This window comes from Acartia tonsa, chromosome 12 (genome assembly GCF_053477335.1).
Source record: "Acartia tonsa isolate MP-2025a chromosome 12, ASM5347733v1, whole genome shotgun sequence".
Classification (NCBI taxonomy): domain Eukaryota; kingdom Metazoa; phylum Arthropoda; class Copepoda; order Calanoida; family Acartiidae; genus Acartia; species Acartia tonsa.
The window spans coordinates 2,736,704-2,756,272 of record NC_137271.1 but is presented as its reverse complement, the minus strand read 5'-3'; the positions used below and the strand labels follow the sequence as shown (position 1 = coordinate 2,756,272).

Genomic DNA, 19,569 nt, shown 5'->3' with positions numbered 1-19,569 from the left:
TGGTTATCCCTTCTATTATTCTTTACTGTACAAAGGTTTGTTTGAAACTGAGCAATTTAACCGCTGGTTTTGGTGTAAAGGGAAGGGGTAGAAGGGATGGGGGTTTAAAAGAATCAAAGTTCAAAAGAATGAAAGTTTTGTACTGTATAACTTTTGTTTTTTAAAAAAATATTGCAATTAGCAAAACAGAAATACGTGAATGTGTTGAAAAGATTTTAATTTTACATGAAAGTGTATGAAAAAATGTCATAAATTAAACAATAAAGTATTAAAAAAATTTTTTAGTAATGATTAACAACAAAGCAACAAATGTAAATTTATATTTAGATAAAAAAACAAGTAAAATTACAATTTTTTATTTAATCCATTTCTTAGTGTGTCAAAAATTATACTTATATTAAAAAAAACTAGAGTTTATTAAGATTCTAATGGTATGAATAACACTTTTCTACTATTAACACAAGCCGCGCAATTTGAATTTTAAAAATGTGGGCATTTTTTGCATAACCTTTAAAGCCATAAATCTTCAAAAAAAGAAAAACTGGTTTTAAGGCATAATTTGTTGTAATATTATTTTTTAAATAGGTATTTGAAACATAAATGTGCCAGAACAGGTTTTTGAAATATATAGGTATAAAGCATTTTATGTAATTGTTTTTTTTCTATGCGTAATTAAGTCTTTTAAAAAGACATTTTTCTTGAAACACCCTGTAGATATATTATGTCTATTTGTATATCAATCCATAAGATCACTGCTTAAAACATCAATTTAATACCAAGAAAATCCACCAATAGTAGCTATGCAATGGCACATCCTCACTGTAGAGTAACTACCTGATCTTGGTTAACCTCCTCGCCGGGTAAGTTAACTCCTCGCCGGTTAAGTATGAATATACATGCCTGAAAATTATTAGTCGATATATCTATTTGTAAAAAAGCAAAACTTTTTGTATTTAAAGCAGTAAAAGCAAAGAAAAGAATTATTTTTGTTTTATTTGGCTTGTTGGCTTAACCTAAATTCCTAATTTTGACCTCAAAGTAATTACATTGAGGATGGCGGAATTGCCACTTTAAAACCAACACTTAAAAAATAGTTAAAGTAGTTCGATTTCTCTTAGCAGTAGCTTTGATGTTTTAAAATGTAAACCTTTATTGATACGGTAGTGTAACAGCCGAAAAACTTAATTTCCCAGCGAAATGTTACGGAGGGGTTGGCGACATTAATGATTAAATCACTTCACCACATACATTGTACTGCATTAAAGTAACTGCTATACATTATTTCTATTTTTATGATTATTTTCCATTTCATTGGTATTGGTTTTAAATGTTGGAAGTTTTGTCATCTTTATTTCATACGCAAATTCATGTGATTTATGTAACACAAAATATCTTTGAAAATTGAATGTTGTATGTTCTTTTGATTAGATTTTGATATTTTTGTATTTTTTACTGACTAAAAATACCCATTTCAGAAAGTAAAAATGACTTGACTCTGCTACTAGAGATGAAAGACAATTGTAAAGTAAGTTATTTTTTAGAAGCAAAGCTATTCAAAAATTCACTTTGTCCGTTCATATGTTAGTCCGTAACGCTATGGGGAAAATGCGATTTTCTAGTTTGTTATTCAAGATATATTGCTGTTTTTTTTTGTTAAGATACCTCTTTGTTTCCTTTCTGCAGCTTGTCACCTGAACATTTGCTCTATGTTTAAAGTTATCCATTTGTGAATCCATAACATTGTTTAGCTTCGCTACTTTCCTAATCCTTATTGATGTTGTCATCCTTGTTTTATTGTGAAACATTAGCTTGACACATGGTAATGATATAATCATTGATCTAGTTTTTTTTTAAACAAAGCTTTTCTATAATTAGGGTAGGTCTGTCAATCTGTATTGGTTAGCTCTTTTTGTTAAATTAGAAATGTTGATATTGTCCTATCGTTTTCAAACTTTGTATGAGAATTCCTGTAGCAGTTAGCAATCGTTACAAGAAAGTTCATAAGTGAGTCCATTTAAATTTGCTGTTTTTTTTTTTAACTTTTTGACAATAAATTTTTGTAAAATATAATTTATTTATCCTATTCATCTGATTTTCGTAATGATGATTCCTAGGGATCAGTAATATTTGACATAAAATCACTTCACATAAATTCATTTCACATAAAACGTTTCACATAAAGTATCATTTGACATAAACTCATTTGACATAAAGGTACATTTGACATAAAAACGTTTTACATAAAATCATTTCACATAAAGGTACATTTGGCATAAAGGTACATTTCACATAAAGGTACACTTGACATAAAGGTACATTTCACATAAAGGTACATTTCACTTAAAGGTACATTTCACATAAAGGTACACTTGAAATAAAGGTACACTTGACATAAAGGTACATTTGACATAAAGGTACATTGCATGGCAACCGGTGAACAGAATCTCAGTTCTGCACCACAAGCCTCGCACGACTGAAGTCCCCATGTCTATAAAGTCATATTTATATGAAAATATTTTTAGAAGATTTTTAAATTTTTTTTGAAGATTTTCAAATTTTTTTGGAAGATTTTAGAAACTTTTATTTATTATTAAAAGAAAGCAAAATTACCTTGGGGAAAATCTTCAAAAAAAAATTTAAAAATCTTCTAAAAATATTTTCATATAAATATGACTGTATAGACATGGGAACTTCAGTCGTGCGAGGCTTGTGGTGCAGAACTGAGATTCTGTTCACCGGTTGTCATGCTCGGGGAAAAAAATGACAACCTCAGGTACACTTTTAAATGTATCTTTATGTGAAACGTTTTATGCCAAGTGTACCTTTATGTCAAATGTACCTTTATGCCAAGTGTACCTTTATGTCAAACGTACCTTTATGTCAAATGTACCTTTATGTCAAATGTACCTTTATATCATATGTACCTTTATGTGAAACGTTTTTATGTGAAGTGTACCTTTATGGCAAATGTACCTTTATGGTAAATGTTTTTATGTCAAATGTACCTTTATGTGAAGTGATTTTATGCCAAATGTTTTATGTGAAATGAATTTATGTCAAATGATATTATGTCAAATATTACTGATCCGATTCCTAGGACAACAAAGTAAAATATTATAAGCGAGGCATCTATGAAAAATGCTAAAAAAGAGAGCATGTCCTTTTATTGTACCCTATATTTACGCAATTTTTCAACAAATTTCTGTACAATTTTCTTTAGACTTACAAATTAATATTCTGCTTGTTAAGATCAGACACTCTACAATAGTTATTTGTTCATCCTTTCTTCTGATTTTAGAGCTTCGCTTCTAAGGATGTTGTTTTCCTTGTTTTTATTTAATTTTATTCAAAGATTTTTACTAAAATAATAGGTCAATGTTCTGAAACAAGGACATAATTGGACATAAATACGTGATAAATAGAATACTTGGATATATTGACAGGTGAAAAGGGATAGTTCTACGAAATGTATTTAAAGGGTTAAGATACTTAGAGTAGTGAACTTTTATATGTCTTAGTAGAATATACTAAGCATTGGATAGATATGATTATATGCTAAAGAATTTTTAACATTGACCAGACCAAACTTTTTTTATTTGACGATATCTAAAAAAGTTAAAGTGATTTGCCACATAAATTACATGAGAATGGTCTATTTTTTTCCCAATATGTATAGCCAAAACACCAATATCAGAGAATCTTTTTCCACATATTTCACAAGAGTTATAAAAAAATTGAACAGGGGTTCCCCTTGGGACAAGTTAATTAAAAAACATAAAAAATGACATCCGGTTCATTGTAGGACAGGTTTTCTATAGATTCTTTTTAAAAAAATAAAGAAAACCGTCCGGTTTACTTACAATATACACATTATCTCCCGCGGAAATACCAACTAACCATACACAGGGAGTAAGGGAGGGGACAATGGGCAATTAATTCAATATAAGAGTTATCAAAGAAAGGGCATGAAATCCAGTTTAATCCAATAAATTGGTAGGAAATTATAAAGGGATTATTAATTGAATGATAGATTTCCATAGCGTCATGTAAAGTAGAATCACAACTTGTTTTTGATGAAATATATTGAGGTTTTTTGGTGTGATTTTTATATTAAAAGATTATTGGACCCGGCCAGCTGCTAGCAAGAATATGCCTGCCCCTTTTTATTCTGTTTATTTCCCTTGCCCCTTGCCCCCCCTCCATTCTCCCTTCTCCCCGTCTGCTACATTCCAAACTAACACAACGAGTTTTTATTTCCCTTCCCCCCACTTCCCTTATCCCTTCTCCCCGTCTGCAATATTCAAAACATACATAATGAGTAGCGGCATTCTATGCGCAAGTCCCCAAACTCAGTCAGAAACTGCTAAATTCTTGCACATTCCCTTTAAGCCAGTCCCCAAAGTCTGAGACTCATAAAAATTGAATATTCGATCCATTGTCCCCTCCCTTACTCCCTGAACCATACAACATATAAAGACCATTCTCATGTAATTTTTGTTGCAAATCACTAACTTTTTTAGATATTGTCAAATAAAAAAAGTTCGGTCAGGTCAATGTTAAAATTCTTTATCACAATCATATCTATCCAATGCCTAATATATTCTACTAAGACATATAAAAAGATCACTACTCTAAGTACTATATTAAATATGTTATTGGTCATTCTTTGTTGTTATGTGTATTTTGTTGTTTAAAAAGTTTAAAGTTCTTTTAACTAGTAGATGCTATCTAAAGTTGTATTTATGACAAAAAAGTTTTTGCCATATATAACATGCAACGAAGTTGAAAATAAAAATGAAAAACTCATTTTTTAAGGAAAATCCCTGGTCAAATCTTTTAATTTTAATCAATAACTTTATATTATGCACTACTACGTTATTTAAAATAGAAAAAACTTACAGTTCACTATTTTTTTTAAATGCACTTCGCGAAACTATCCCTTTGTTGTCAATTTACGTTACTAATATTAACCTTAATTATTGGTCAGTTCGTTCATCTAGTAGGGGTTAAGGGGATGGAGTAAAGGGATTGGGTCGTACCCAATTGCTACAGGAATCTCATAATGGAAAGTTTGAATAAATCTAACATGCCTGAATTAACTACTGGTCCTAATTTGAAATTTAAGTACTGAACATAGGTCTTGTAAAGGTTTTAGGCTATTTTTTTCTACTACCTTCTTGCCCCTTTGAATAAAGAGCTACTAGATGCAAGGGGCGCAGTCGCAAGTGTTATATACAAAACAATTTTGTCTCAAAAAGGCCTTTTATCTTTTTAAAAAATTGTTTGTCATTTCTTCGCCTTTTAAAAAGTCTTACATAACGTGAAATTTTGGTTAAATTGCTTATTTTGCAAGTATACAAACAATCAAACTCCCCCTCCCCCGCTCAATATCATATCCTATTATAGAAAGTTTTTTTTTATAGTTGACAACTAAGATCTCGCTCAAGATTGAATTGTATAAGTTCTTCATTTTAGGGAAGCTTCACATAGGTCCAGGGATGGTTTTAGGCTATTTTTCTTCTATATTTCAAGCTAGCGGTTATGCTCCTAGAGGCCTCTAGTGGTGGGACACACTACTCCACTAATATTTTAGCTTAAAAAGTTTTATTAGGTTCATTTTTTTCAAGGGGCGATGGTGCTAGCTACCCTGTAAAGGAAAACCATATCGGTTCAGCGGTTAGCGAGATCCTTAAGTACACACACAGACAGAGATCCCTTTAATTTATTACAAGGATTGATAGCTAGTTTTTAAGCACCTAAAATTAACCATAAGGAGGGGGGGGGGGTATAGAGAACAGTTGCGAAAATTTGGATTTTGCGAACTTTTTTTTCCTTATCACTTCAAAGTTATCAACCTACTTCTCTACCCGTAGCGTTAGTCAATAAGCAACAGTTCTTTACACATTTTGTGTTTTCTTAATTTTCACATTATGTTAGTAGTTTTTAAAAAGCAAAGATTTTTTTAAGTTTAGATAATATGTCCGTACACAAAAGGGTATTTTGTTAATAATATAAAAGCTTTAGTTATACCCTTTTTATATATAGATTGTAAGTCTATTTACAGTAAACTCTTGTAAGCTTTCAAAGCTAGAATTTTACACATTAACATTATTTTTTATGTCTATTGTTCTTTGTAATAATTTTCATTTAAATTTGGAAGATTTTTCATATGTATGTATGTTTGGAATTTTCCCCATTAAAAAAAAACAAGTTTTATATAATAGTAGTTTGTGCTTATTGCACTTAGTTGACTCTGTACTTTCATTCAGTGTGAATCTATTTAATACAAATTATCATTATTTTATATATGAATTAAGGACAAATAAGTTCATAAGGAGCGCAGCAATAACAAGCTACAAATAGTTTAAATGAAAATAACAGTAAAGTGCAGTTTATCAGTAAAGTTGTAATATTTTAGTAGTCAATAAAGTTATGGTTAATTTTGATTACATATCCTATTTGAGTGATTTCGGACAGAAACTAATTATAGAGTAGCTACGCTTCTAATAAATTTTATAACTTACGCTTTTAAAACACCAACAAACTGTATTAAGTCTCTAAAAGTTATATAATTGTCAAGTTTATAAATTACATTTGTTATGTAATGATATGTCAATTAACATAAAAACATTTATTTGATTTTATGATTTAAAAATTGCTAATTTTAACAAAATAATAAAGATAATAGTGTAATGATAAGTATTATGTAAATAAAAAAGATATTTTTGTTAAGGTGAAGCTACTCTCAATTACGTATTTTTTAGAATATTTAAAATTAACATTTTATATACTTACATTATTATGCACTTTTATTTAACTTATGGATTTTACATGCATTACCAAAGCTACTCTATAATTCATTTCACTTAAAATGTCCGTCCGTAACGATATGAGGGAAATGTGATTTTCTCGTCTGCTATTTCAAATGAATGCTGATTTTTTTTGAAGATTTCCCTGTCCCTGTCAAAAAAAATTATTTTTGGAATGGTTTTGTAATTTTATGACCACTAAACATTTACTCTATAACTCCTTTTGTCCATCTAAATATTACTTTTCTATGCTTCGATACCTATTGATGTTGTCATCCTTGTCCTTTATCTAGCAGATTTATTTTATTTTAAACCCACTTTTACTAGTAGAACCACGGAGGGAGTAGGCATTGGACGGTAAATTATGCTGGTCCCCAAAGTTATGAATACTGTTTCTCAATAAATAATTTATAGAATACTAGCGGTTGCGCCCCTACCATCTAGAGTCTCTATATTCAAAGAAATATGGAAGGGGAGAAAAATAGCCTAAAACCATCTTGACACCTATAAGAAGCTTTCATATAATGGAGGACCATATCGGTTCTGCGGTTAGCGAGATCATTCAATACAGACATAAAAGCTTACTACTTTATTATAGAAAATTAACACTGATTTTTTCTTTTGTAATTTTGTGGATAGAAATGATGCAACTTTTAGTATGTATGACTCCGAGACAAATGGGGAGAAGTTGGCAGAGGGTTCCAACACAGAAATGGAAAATAATTCAGGTGAATATTAATAGATGGCCAATCAGACACAATAATACCCAGAGATCTAAAGGGATAAGACAGTGGCTGATAAATTGATATACACCCGCAATGATGACAATCAAAATTACCCCTTCTGTAGATTACAATTGCTTAGTGGTTGAAACGTGTTTTGAAAAGTGTTTTTGGCAATTTTTACTGATAAGTTCCGTTAGTTTTTTTTATATGTTCGATCATTGATTTGTCTATAATTCTGTCAAAAATGCACACAAAACACACCCTTCTCAACCTAAGATACTGTAAGGGTTTATTAATTAATTTTCCTTGAAATAGATAACTGGGCTTGTAAAGAAACTCTTTCAGTATCTTAGGTCGAAAAAGAGTCTGTTTTGTAAGCATTTTGGACAGAGTTATGGTCAAATAAATGATCGAAAACATATGAAAAACTAACAAACTTTTTTCTATTAAGATAACCCAGAAAACGAAGTCCATGACAGAAACTCCACTTCTAAAGATAATATTACATACAATGATAACTTAAACAGTGATAATAATATTGAAATTAGTGAAAATACTGAAGAAAGAACTACTAATGATACCATAGAAATTATTGATTCTAGTAATGTATCAAATTCTATAGATTATGTTATTAGTGAAACATCAATAGATTCAATAGACTTTGAACCACCAATTACAGATCTGCCATCTACTAGTCAATCTATTTGCCAAATTTCAAAACAAGAAAACAATTCTTTCAGGTCTTAATGTTTATTTAACAAGGGAAAAAGAAATTTAAGATACTTTTAACAAAATTAGATACCTAACTCAACTTTTTAATGAGAATTAATCGCACATCCTTTGTCTGAATGTTCAAACTATGAATAGTATCTAACTAGCTTCTTAGTTGTTATGCAGCTTTTATTTTCAGAACTAATGTTCCCTAAATTAACTGTATCAATACTAGTCTATTACACTAGTCTCCAAAGTTTTATATTAACATTTTTATTCGTTTGCTCAACCACTTTGAGGACTTTTGATTGGTTGGTTTATAAAGTTGAGTGTCCAAACATTTCAACAACTAATTGCAATCTATAGATGGGGTAATTTTGTGTATTATAATTGGGAATGTACTTCAATGTATCGGTCATTGTCTTATCCCTTTAAATACCTTACATTCAACCGGAATAAACATAAATATTTTCAACAGAAAATCCACGAATTCAAATGATGAATCAGCCAGCTGTTCAAATAAATCTTCCAAACAGATTGATGAGGGCAATAAGTCATTGATTGAAGTAGTGAACCTTGATAACTCTGATTCTACAGTAGAACTCTCTGACGATGATGATTCTATTGCTGAAGTCAGCCAAGAGAATGATGATGCTCTTGAAATGGATGATTGTGAAAGTAATCCTGCAGTTCAGCTTAGTTCTGATGCTTTTATATCAGAGATTGCACAAAACGAAGAGGTTAGTATCTATTCACTAGCGGCTACGCCCCTAGAGGCCTTTATTGACACTTTACATGTTTTTATGCCTGTTTGAAAGTGTTAACTTCTTACACCAATTTTTAAAAAGTCAATGCTTTTTCGTTATTTCTATGGCCTTGGGGACTTGTTCTATATAGGTTAGGTACCCAAAAAGATTGTCGGAGTATGTATGTGTATTTTTGTTCTGTACGCCAATAGATACACCAAATTATACTAAAAATAATCTAGAGATACGCTCTTTAAATCAACCAATAAGAATTTAATTCCCTTTTTAAATTTGATGAATTTTTGTGAAATATTTAACATATATTCATATAACACCTATTTTGAGAGATGGGACCTATTAGGAGCTATCTTGTAAAGGAGAACCATATCAAGATCCTTCGCTACACACAGACAAATGAATATCCTGTTACTTTTAGATAACTAATAGCGGATACTCCCCTAGAGGCCTCTAGGAATGTTTTCTTTTAGTATATCTATTCTTAGAATTAAATGTCTATGTTAAAATAAGATATTATTATTCATGCTTCTACATCATTTTTATAACCTCCCGATAAATAGTTAAAAACCTTCCCAGTACCTATGAAAAGCTAACCTGTATAGGAAAACTCCTTTGGTTCAGCGGTTAGATAGATCCTTTAGTACAGACAGACAGACAAGCACATGAATATCCTGTTACTTTTATATAATTCAGGTATGTTGGTCCACAGATTCGTGGAGCGGAAGTGGAATATGGGAGAGAACAGAAAACAGACGCTGGATAGCTGTGCATAAACATATTATACCAGGCACATTTAACTAGAGATAAAATGCGAAGTTTTTGACACCCTTTATTAGTATTTTTAATGTATCAAAATTTTAAAATGGCCATGACTTCTTTGTTATTGAAGCTGGAGGCTTCAAATTTTTGGTATTGGGTCTTCTTGTGGCAGTCTTTCAGCAGTTAGATTGGTGTATTTCTTGCAGGCTTCCATTAAGGTTTTAAATCGTACAAAATGTAAATTTAGGTAATTTTTATACATATTTTTTATGTATACTTGGGGTGCCGGGGGGAGATTGAAATCCCCCCTCCCCCTCCAAAAAAAGATATTTGTGAGTTCTCTTCTAGTTTGAGAGTTTTTATCACCAAATAGTCCCCCTGCTCCCATCCCCTTGTGGAAATTTCATACTTGATTGTTGGTAATAAAATTTACAGATTTGTCGAATAGTTTATCCGCCATGTTCCCCTCCCTCCTTGCTTACAGCAAAACTTTATAGTATTTAGTCACCTGCAACTTTATCTATAGTTATATGTAAACAGGCAGAAAACGGAGTGTATCAGAGTCAAGTTTAATTAGAGATTTGGGCACAGGAAAGAATTTTTCATAACAAATTTTTAAGCGTAGAATAACAGACAACCGACCCTTTAATAGTTAGATATTTATTGCATCGTATTACAGACAGCTTTCCGCGGATATTAAAATGAAAATAAAGTTTAAACCAGTGTTCTTAGCCCCAAGTGGCAGATACCGTTTTATCCATATATAAATTTAAATTTAAGAATTTATTGTTCAGTAGGTATGTTTTAAAACGATTAATATCCACTGGTTCTCAGCCATACTGAAAAACATTTTTTGAATCTGTAAATTAATGTTTATGAAATAATTTTGACATACCTCCACAGGCCAATTTGTGGACAGGTTCGAATCCTCGGATCAATCTGAATCTAGTGAACAGTTTAGAATAGTAACTTCAAGGGTGAGTTTTTTATTTATGTAGTTTAGGTATCTGTCTATCTATCTATCTGTATTTTCTGAACATCCTAGGATAGGTATCTTTCTATTTATCTAAACTTTTATATCTGTAAGTGGATATTATTATTGTATCTATCTATATATTTACGAACTAACAAGTTACACATTTAATTTAAAGCCTATATTATTATTTAAATTGGAAAGTTAAACACAAACTATCTATCCATCCTTCCATTTATCTATCTATTGTTCTAGCTATCTATCTCTATCCATCTATCTATCTATATAGGATAGAATGATAAGACTGAGTACCTGGCTCTAGTACCTGTAGGCCAAAAGTGCCAGGAACCAAGACTATCTATCTATCTGTCTATCTATCTATCTATCTATAATCTATCTGTCTATCTATCTGTCTATCTATCTATCTATCTATATAGGAGAGTATGATACTAACAGCTCTAGTACCTGGAGGCCAAAAGTGCCAGAAACCAAGACTATCTATCTATAGGAGAGTATGATAAGGCTGAGAGCTCTAGTACCTGGAGGCTAAAAGGGCCAGGAACCAAGACTATATCTATCTATATAGGAGAGTATGATAAGACTGAGAGCTCTAGTACCTGGAGGCCAAAAGTGCCAGGAGCCAAGACCCTCAACCTCCAGGCAATTTGATGATCCAGGTAAATAATTTTTCAATATTTCTTTTTCTTTGTTGATAATATGTTTTTCAGTATGGTGTCAAAATCGATTAATATCCGCTAGATTATCAACGGTTTTCAGTCATACAGTAAAATCGTGTATTGTATCGTTTTATACTACTAATAACTAATACAGAGCATCAGTTATTTTGCGAAAAAATTAAGTAGGTACCTAAAATTTTGTATTCCTGAAATATGTAGGTATTTTGTGCTAAATAGATTTACAATAATTACAGCAAGCTTTCTACAAAAAATATCGTTATGCATTTTGTCTCAATGAAAATAACTTTTGGATTAGAGATAGAAAATAAGTAAAGGCAATTAATTCTTCTTTTAATTTGCTATATGAAAGTCTACATTAAGAAAGGGAATTTTAAAGGGGTAGTTGCACTTAGGGCATACAAACTTGAATTTAGTGATCTCTATATTTTTTATTAATACAAGGACATGTATTTGAAAGAATTTCAATTTTCTTAAATGGCTGTCCTGTTTCACAAAAAATACATTATGATGACTATTTTGGTGGTGCCTAATTGATTGCCATTTATTGTAATACAAAATTATATAGGTATGTTAAATGGTATTTTTCTATGCTTGCAATCAAATGTATTGAATGCACTTCGTGCAACTATCCCTTTAATTTATCTGAATTATTGTTTTTAGTGCCTGGCCCGAGTTCGGCACCGCAGAGTCAGGGAGAAACGGGTGACGAGGAAAATCGTAGTTCACCCCCACCTATCATTGATATTATTCAGGGTGAGTATTTAAGAATGTTATTTCCAGTATGGCTTCGAAACCGATTAATATCCGCTGGATTAGAACCGGTTCTCAGCCATACTATAATCGTAGTTCACCCCCACCTATCTATGATATTATTCAGGGTGAGTCATTTAGTAATAAATCTTTCATTGGTATTCAGGGAACTAAGGAGATAAGACAATGGACGATGAAGTGATGTACCATTGTACATACCCAATTTTGATACACAGAATTACCCCTTCTGAAGATCACAATTAGTGATGAATCGTTTGGACACTCAACTTAATGGACCAACCAATCAAAATTCAATAAAGGTCGCCAAAATTATTAAGTCAACGATTGAGAAAATGTTATTATAAATTTTTGGGTAGTGTAATAAACTATGTCCCCTCCCTCCCAGATTTATTTTGTTCCTTATTTGTAATGTCAACATCCCCCCTAAAATTGAAATTGGGAAGTAATTTAGAATTTTACTTCTAGTATGGCTTCGAAATGGATTACCTAATATCCGCTGGATTAGAACTGGTTCTCAGCCATACTAAAAAAACATCGTATTATAGACAATTTCCCACGAATATTAAAATAGAAATCATGAATTTAAAACCAGTTTTGTTATCCTGGGTCTTCGGCACCTCGGGGCTAACAAAATTTTTCATTTAAATATCCGACGAAAGCTGTCTATAATATGGCGATAAATAACTATTTTCATTGATAATTCTCTGTATTTCATTGTATTATCAACACCCCTCAAAAATTAAAATGGGGAAGTCCTGCCTTCCCACAAGAAATATACTTCCCTGGAGGAAAAAACCTGTGCACGCCATTGCTATGTAGTATTATCCCTACGGGGCTTTTCTTGCCTTTACTTAACCTAATCTATTCTTAACTAATAATGCCTTTTTTAAAAATCGAAACTGCTAAGCTGCTTTAACATAAGGGATGGAGGAAGCATTGGGCTGTTTATTGATTTAGTCCCCAAAAGTTTTATAATGATGTTTTTTTATTCGTTAGCCTAATAACTTTGGGGACTTATGTTGAATTTGATTGGTTGGTTTATTAGGTTGAGTGTTTAAACGTTTCAACCACCAATAGTATTTTACAGAATCTAATTTTGTGTATCATCATCAAGAATGTACATCAATTTATTGGCCATTGTCTTATCCCTTTAGATCCCTGCCTTAATACACTAGCTATTATTTTTAGTTGAAGAAGGAGAAAATGTTGTTGAAGCAAGAAACAACCAGAGAATCAGAAATAGACTACTTACACCTGCAAGGAATAATAAACTCAAAGCTTTTTGCAAAACCTTATCTGCTTTATAATTAAACCTAAATATGCAACAACAAAAAAAAGATTTTTCTGACATTTATTCTTTAATTGTTTTCTTGTGTCCGTCCGTTACTAAGGACAAGTTTCGGATTTACTAGACAATAGACACCTGAAACTTGAAATTATTCATGAAGATTCCTTAAACCAAGAAATTGTCTGACTGTTTATTATTTAGTAAATTGTTTAATCAATATAATATTCGTTGTTTTATAAGGGGTTGAAAAATGTGTAGCTTCCATTCAATCTGTATAGTGGTTGGCGTGATCATTACGATAAGACAAACAAGCTACTTATAATAGGACTATAGGTATTAAAATACTGTGAGTTTATTATATAAAAAAATACTAGACGACGGCGAAATCAGCGAAAAAGTCGGCTGGCCAAAAAACGCCAAAGACGGCGTTACAACATGTGGCGAAACTTTGGCCACGCCCAACGGTCACCCCGCCAATCTTCTACCCCACAGAAAAGGAATAGAAATAACTTTTAGATTATTAGACAAAACAACAAAATAATGATTAATAATACCTTGTAGTTCGAAAAATTAAACAATCATTTTTATAAATAACAATAACAAAAATATTCACATTTTTCAAAGTAAAAGTTTTAAAATGTGCCAACAAACAGATTCTATTGCATGCTGACAGACCGTTAAACTGGACGTACGTACATGACATAGTTATTAGAGATGCTTCGCTTATACTAAAAAAACAAAACATGGGAGATTATTTGATATTATCACGGCTCGGAACGGCAGTGGATCATGAGCCACATATTAAAGCCTGTTTGGGTGCTTTACATCAATTGTTTAATAGATAAATTGTTATATTAGAGGTTTTGACATCCAGCTGATTTTTAAAGCGTTAATGACACTGTCCATGCGACTTATATGTTCCTTATCAGGAATAAGGTACAGCCAACAATCGAAATGAATCTAAAATAACATTTGTGGGGCAGATAAATAGGTCGTCAATTCTACCATGTGTTGCAACTCAACAACAGCAGAAAATCACGTATAGGTTTCGTAATTTTTTTCCGAATTAATTTCGTAGTTGGTATAAGCTGGTTTCTTATGGCCTCTTGCTGTTATTATTAAATTAAAAGTTAACTTTAATGGTACTCTACAGGATAACATTGACGCAGAGCGCTGACTCGAGTCCTGGCAGGGATAGTCCCAGTCCTAATTCTTTAGCCAGGAATACAATACAACCTTATTTCATTATTTTAGCTCTATAATCGTTACCAGAAAGTCAGTACGTCCATTAAAAACATGTTGCTTTTTAACCTTTTCAACAACAATTTTTTTGTGATATAAGTATCCTATAATTTACCAGATTTTGGAATATTGATTCCTATTACTAATTAATTAACTTTGGGGACTTTAGTGAATATTAATTGTGCGATCCATTAAGTTTAGTTGAGTGTCCAAACGTTTCAACCACTAATTTTAGTCTATATAAGGAATAATTTTGTGAATCACAATTGGGAATGTACATCAATTTATCGGCCATTGTTTTATCCCTTTAGATTCCTGAAAAATAATGCTGTATTTTGTATCAGAATTTGTTTGTACTGGGAGAAAAGACTTGCATCGCCAGAATATGTCATTCATTCGGATCCAGAGTCGGAACCTTAAAAATGCCAACATTCATTCTGCTTCAGAGTCTGAGCCTTAAATATGCCAGCCTTCATTTCATTTGGATCCAGAGTCGGAACCTGAAAAATAACAACATTCATTCGGATCCAGAGTCGGAACCTTAAAAATAATAACATTGATTCAGATCCAGAGTCAGAACCTTAAAAAAAACATTTTTTCATTCTGACCCAGAGTCGGAACCTTAAAAGTAATAACATTCATTCGGATCCAGAGTCTGAACCTTAAAAATGCCAACCAATCAATCAATTAAAAAAATGATAATTTCTTAGTAATCATACCTAAACTTTAAGTGAAGGAAGAAATTTTGGTGCTTTCCCTCGGAGTGCCTATCGAGCACTGAACCCAGTTGCCTTATTTTTGAAATAAATTAAAATAAGGGGATGATATTTCTTGCCCTAACCCTTGCCCTACTTTTTTAGTTCTCAATATAACCTAACAATAACCAGGTCTAAAGTAATAAACAATCAAACAAACGACTACCCTCATCCCATTTAGTTTATTTCAAAATAAGGTGGACGGGAAGTTGTGTCTCAACAAGGGAGTTTGAGGGAAATGACTATCTTCTTTTCTATTTTTTTTTTCTTGTAAAAAATAACACTAAAAATTAAAATGAAAAGAATTGAGACAGCTACCTATGTCTTAAAATTGTAATTGGTTTTGCTCAAATCTTGTTGGAAATTATTTTTTAAAATCATCTATCATAAAATTAATTCATTCAGAAAAAATTATAAATTTTAAAAATAAAGATGTAAAATGTGTATTATAGTTAACTTAACTTTCACCACAAAACTTTCTTATTGTATAAAGATCTCAAAAAATATTTTTGTAAAAAATTTGACTTTAGCTACTTTTAGAGTTACTTTATTCATAATAGGTACATATACGTCGAAGAGTTGTTTAGTTCACCCCCCTCAAACTTTGAAACCCCCTCTATTTTTCCTTCAAAACTTTTGAAAAGTACATAAGATTACCCTCCTTCCCCTCCATTATAATCCCCTCAAAAAAAGCTTGGACGTTCTGTAAATGTTTTTGTTCTAAAATTTAGATTATGTAAAACTATGTGTTTTTTCTTATTATTTTTGTAAAGAAAATTTATGTTATTTCGTAAATTGTATTTGTTTATATATTCTAGCTTAAAAATGCCGCGGGATCCCGAGTTAGAAAAATTGATGGAAATGTTTCCAAAAATTGAGGTAAATAGCCAGGGAGGGATTGGACATTGGATTGTTTATTAAACTAGACCCCAAAGTTTTGTAATCAAGTTTTCTTATTCGTTAGCTTTCAACTTTAGGGACTTTTATTGAATTTTGATTGGTTGGTTCATTAAGTTGAGTGTCACTGTCCAAACGTTTCACCGTTTGTGGCGGATGGCAAGTACCTTATGCTTCAGCCAATCCAACCCTCAGGTGCCGTCTGTTCCTAGTCTGACAGCGTCTTCATTTCATTTTCAGTCTTAAAGCATATGCATTCATTACTCATAATTCAAATTCTCTCTTAGGTTCTTTTACGGTAAAAAATTACCTAAAATAAAAAAGGAGAATTATTTTTGGTATTGTGAATTAAAGATTTGATTCAAATGAAGTTAAGTTAAAGTTTAGGTAAAATTTTTAAAAGACCAACATTTATTACAACAGTATATTTATATACAATAGACGAAGGCTTTAACAGTAACTATTATTGTAGAAATAAAATAAAGATAAAAGAAGGTTAATAAAATATAAAATGTATATAAGCTTATTAAAAGTCCTATTTTCACTGTAAGAAGTTCGGCAAATGGGCTTAGTTTCAAGGATGAATAAAAACTTACATTGCAGGTATGCTGTTTCTGTTTTCAGGAACACCCGGATTATGACTAGTACTGTTCAATATCCCACATTGGCGTTGTTGTGGTTGGTGAAACTTCCACTTTGATCTTCTTAATTTATTAGTTTTGATATCTGTTGGTTAAGGCTCTTGATTTTGCTTAATTATTATCAATTGTCCTATCTCTGGGCCTGCTACAAAGGCTTTGAACTCCTGATCCGAGTCCTGAACAAAAAGAAACCATTAGTGGGTTCATATAGGTGGCCACAGGACATAGTCAACACTATTATGAGGCGGCTATGGAAGGTCTTATTTATAATTGTGGTGGCCACAGGACTCATTCACATTTCCAATTACATTTAGAACATTGAGGAATCATTGATGGACTCTTATTGGTTCAAATAAATTGTAAGGAAATTATACCTTTGGCAGCTATAGTGTAGGCTTAAGCTCCACAGTAGCTCTCACACTATTTGGATCAGACAGGCTCCACAGATCTGTAGTAGTTAGTTTTCCACTATTTATTCAGCAACTGGATGAACTCTCAGCTGGCAATGGACTTTAAGGTTTGGCCGATCTCATCAACCTAAAAAGGTTGCTGTTAGATGTTGAAGTTACTCAGTTAAGAGCTGAAGAAAGTAAGATTAATGTATGTTGAAATATTTACTTCTTAAAAGACTATAATTTTGTAGATTATTATGCAGGTTTCTTTTTATCACTTTATGCAGAATTCTCATATAACTAAGCCCAATAAAAAGTTGCCATTTATTTTAACTCCTTTAACTAAATATACCTCATAGACGTCCATATAAATAATTAATAAATAAGCTTATATACCTGTTAAAGCCACCTTATTTATGTATGAATTATTAACATTATTACTGGTTAAAATAGTCTGAAAGATAAAACTTTTTTTAAAACTCTGCTAATTGCCTTTCAGACATGGAATTACATTTGAATTTATTTATCTCATTAGTTCCTCTGGCAAGGTGGGAACAGATTATTTGTACAATTAATTCTTATTAGACATAAGAAAACATTTTAATATCTCATCAGTTCCTCTGGCAAGGTGGGAACAGTTTATTTATCATTATTATTAATGCTAGTTTGACATTAGAAAAACATTTGATATAAAATTGTATTTTGTACTTTTTTTGATATTTATACTATTTTTTGCTGTTTATGTAGGTTTGAATTTAGCAAAGCATTTGACGAATTTAATAATAGGAATAAAATCAATAAATTGGAAGTTAAAGACTTGAATAAGGAGAAAGATATAATGATTCAAAACACAAAGGGTGGCATGATGGATTATTGAAGAATGTAGACATCTTGCAAGTTCTGTAGATTCCTTCAACATTCCATGACTTATATTTTGGTTGCTTTGACTTAATGAACATCTCATATCCATCGGTTTACATCAATCTCTATCAACATCCACATATATTCTTCAATTACTTAATGCTGGGCTGGTTGGTCCTCGTCAATTTGATAGCTTTGAAATTTCCACTTGTTCTGTCCAGACAACTGTGGTGCATCTAAAAGAGTTCAGATTAGAATCTTACACCGTTGTAATCTTCATAAAGGGTAATATTGTGCATCATCATTTGGGATGTACATCAATTTATCGGTGATTGTCTTCTCCCTTTAGATCCCTTAGTAATAGTGCGGCTTCTCTACAATTACTTTTTATTATTACATTCAGGGATATCAAGGGATAAGACAATGGACGATAGATTTATGAACATCCCAAATTGTGATACACAATATTATAGACCAAAAGTGTTTTTATAAGGCCTAAAAATTCTCACGTATGTCTGTAAAAATATCTTTAATTTTCATTGAATCTATCTGTTTTTTTTATTAGACTAGCCTAAGATTAATAGATTTTGCTTCTTGAAAGATAAAGTACACTTGAATCATCAGCTGATGCTATTATCCAGAAAATTTTTTTAAATCGGACCCAAAAGATGTGTGGAAATATTTGATAGTTAGCAAAAAGCTACTTATCCTTTCATCTACAGACACGAAAATCCCTTAGAATGATTGGAAATTTAGATTTTAACAAATTGGGGGTAAATATTTTATGCAGAATATACACCTGTGCATTATAGGTAGTAGCTTTGTTACTCAAATTAATCTTGAAATAATTTTTTTTTAATCTTAGAGAGAAGTTATAATGATGATCTTGGAAGAAACACATAGAGATTTTAATTCAGCTGGTAAGAAACATATGTTTGTTTGTAATTTTTTTTATTTAAAAGAGATAAGATGTCTGTCTGTCCGTCTCCAAAGTAAACTGATCGCCATCCCCTGCCAAAATTTTCCTCAATTTAATGTGATCTATATCTTTAATTACCTAGTAATCGTTATTTATTGCATCGTATTATAGACAGCTTTCCTTAGATAATATATATGAATAATTATAATATTAATTCTAGTTTTGTAGGCCCAGCAGGGCCGAAGGCTCGAACCAACAATACTAATTTCAATTTTAGGATTTTCATTGATTGATTGATTAGCCATAGTCTCTTAGGGTTTGGACCTAAGTAGTCATGGAGTAGGCTGAGACACTTTTGTATAGC

The 19,569-nt window shown here is 31.5% G+C and overlaps 2 protein-coding genes and 1 long non-coding RNA gene across 3 annotated transcripts in view; 2 read left to right on the top strand and 1 right to left on the bottom strand.

The window, feature by feature from the left end:
• Positions 1 to 19,569, top strand: part of LOC145334086 (isocitrate dehydrogenase [NADP]-like) — a 341,086-nt gene that overhangs the window by 283,562 nt on the left and 37,955 nt on the right. The window lies entirely within an intron of this gene.
• LOC145334089 (uncharacterized) lies at positions 647 to 16,300 on the top strand. Its single transcript, XM_080179372.1, has 13 exons — positions 647 to 1,525; positions 7,467 to 7,537; positions 7,986 to 8,274; positions 8,724 to 8,985; positions 9,703 to 9,796; positions 10,309 to 10,360; positions 10,673 to 10,745; positions 11,328 to 11,418; positions 12,100 to 12,192; positions 13,399 to 13,471; positions 13,873 to 13,997; positions 14,654 to 14,720; positions 15,085 to 16,300. The coding sequence occupies exons 2-13, from the start codon at positions 7,468 to 7,470 to the stop codon at positions 15,158 to 15,160; spliced, it is 1,365 nt and encodes a 454-aa protein (XP_080035498.1). The 5' UTR covers positions 647 to 1,525; position 7,467; the 3' UTR covers positions 15,161 to 16,300.
• Positions 16,541 to 17,943, bottom strand: LOC145333747 (uncharacterized). The gene is made up of 4 exons (XR_013884592.1): positions 17,822 to 17,943; positions 17,408 to 17,570; positions 16,989 to 17,209; positions 16,541 to 16,702 (listed from the first exon to the last, which is right to left on the bottom strand). It is a non-coding gene; the product is annotated as an uncharacterized LOC145333747 (long non-coding RNA).

What these genes read in the sequence shown, in the direction of transcription:
- LOC145334089 (XM_080179372.1), top strand. Translation starts at nt 7,468, where the DNA reads ATGTATGACTCCGAGACAAATGGGGAGAAGTTGGCAGAGGGTTCCAAC. An exon ending in ATTAGAGATTTGGGCACAGG is followed by an intron (nt 10,361 to 10,672) that starts AAAGAATTTTTC and finishes TACCTCCACAGG; the next exon opens with CCAATTTGTGGACAGGTTCG. An exon ending in TTCTACCCCACAGAAAAGGA is followed by an intron (nt 13,998 to 14,653) that starts ATAGAAATAACT and finishes TACTCTACAGGA; the next exon opens with TAACATTGACGCAGAGCGCT.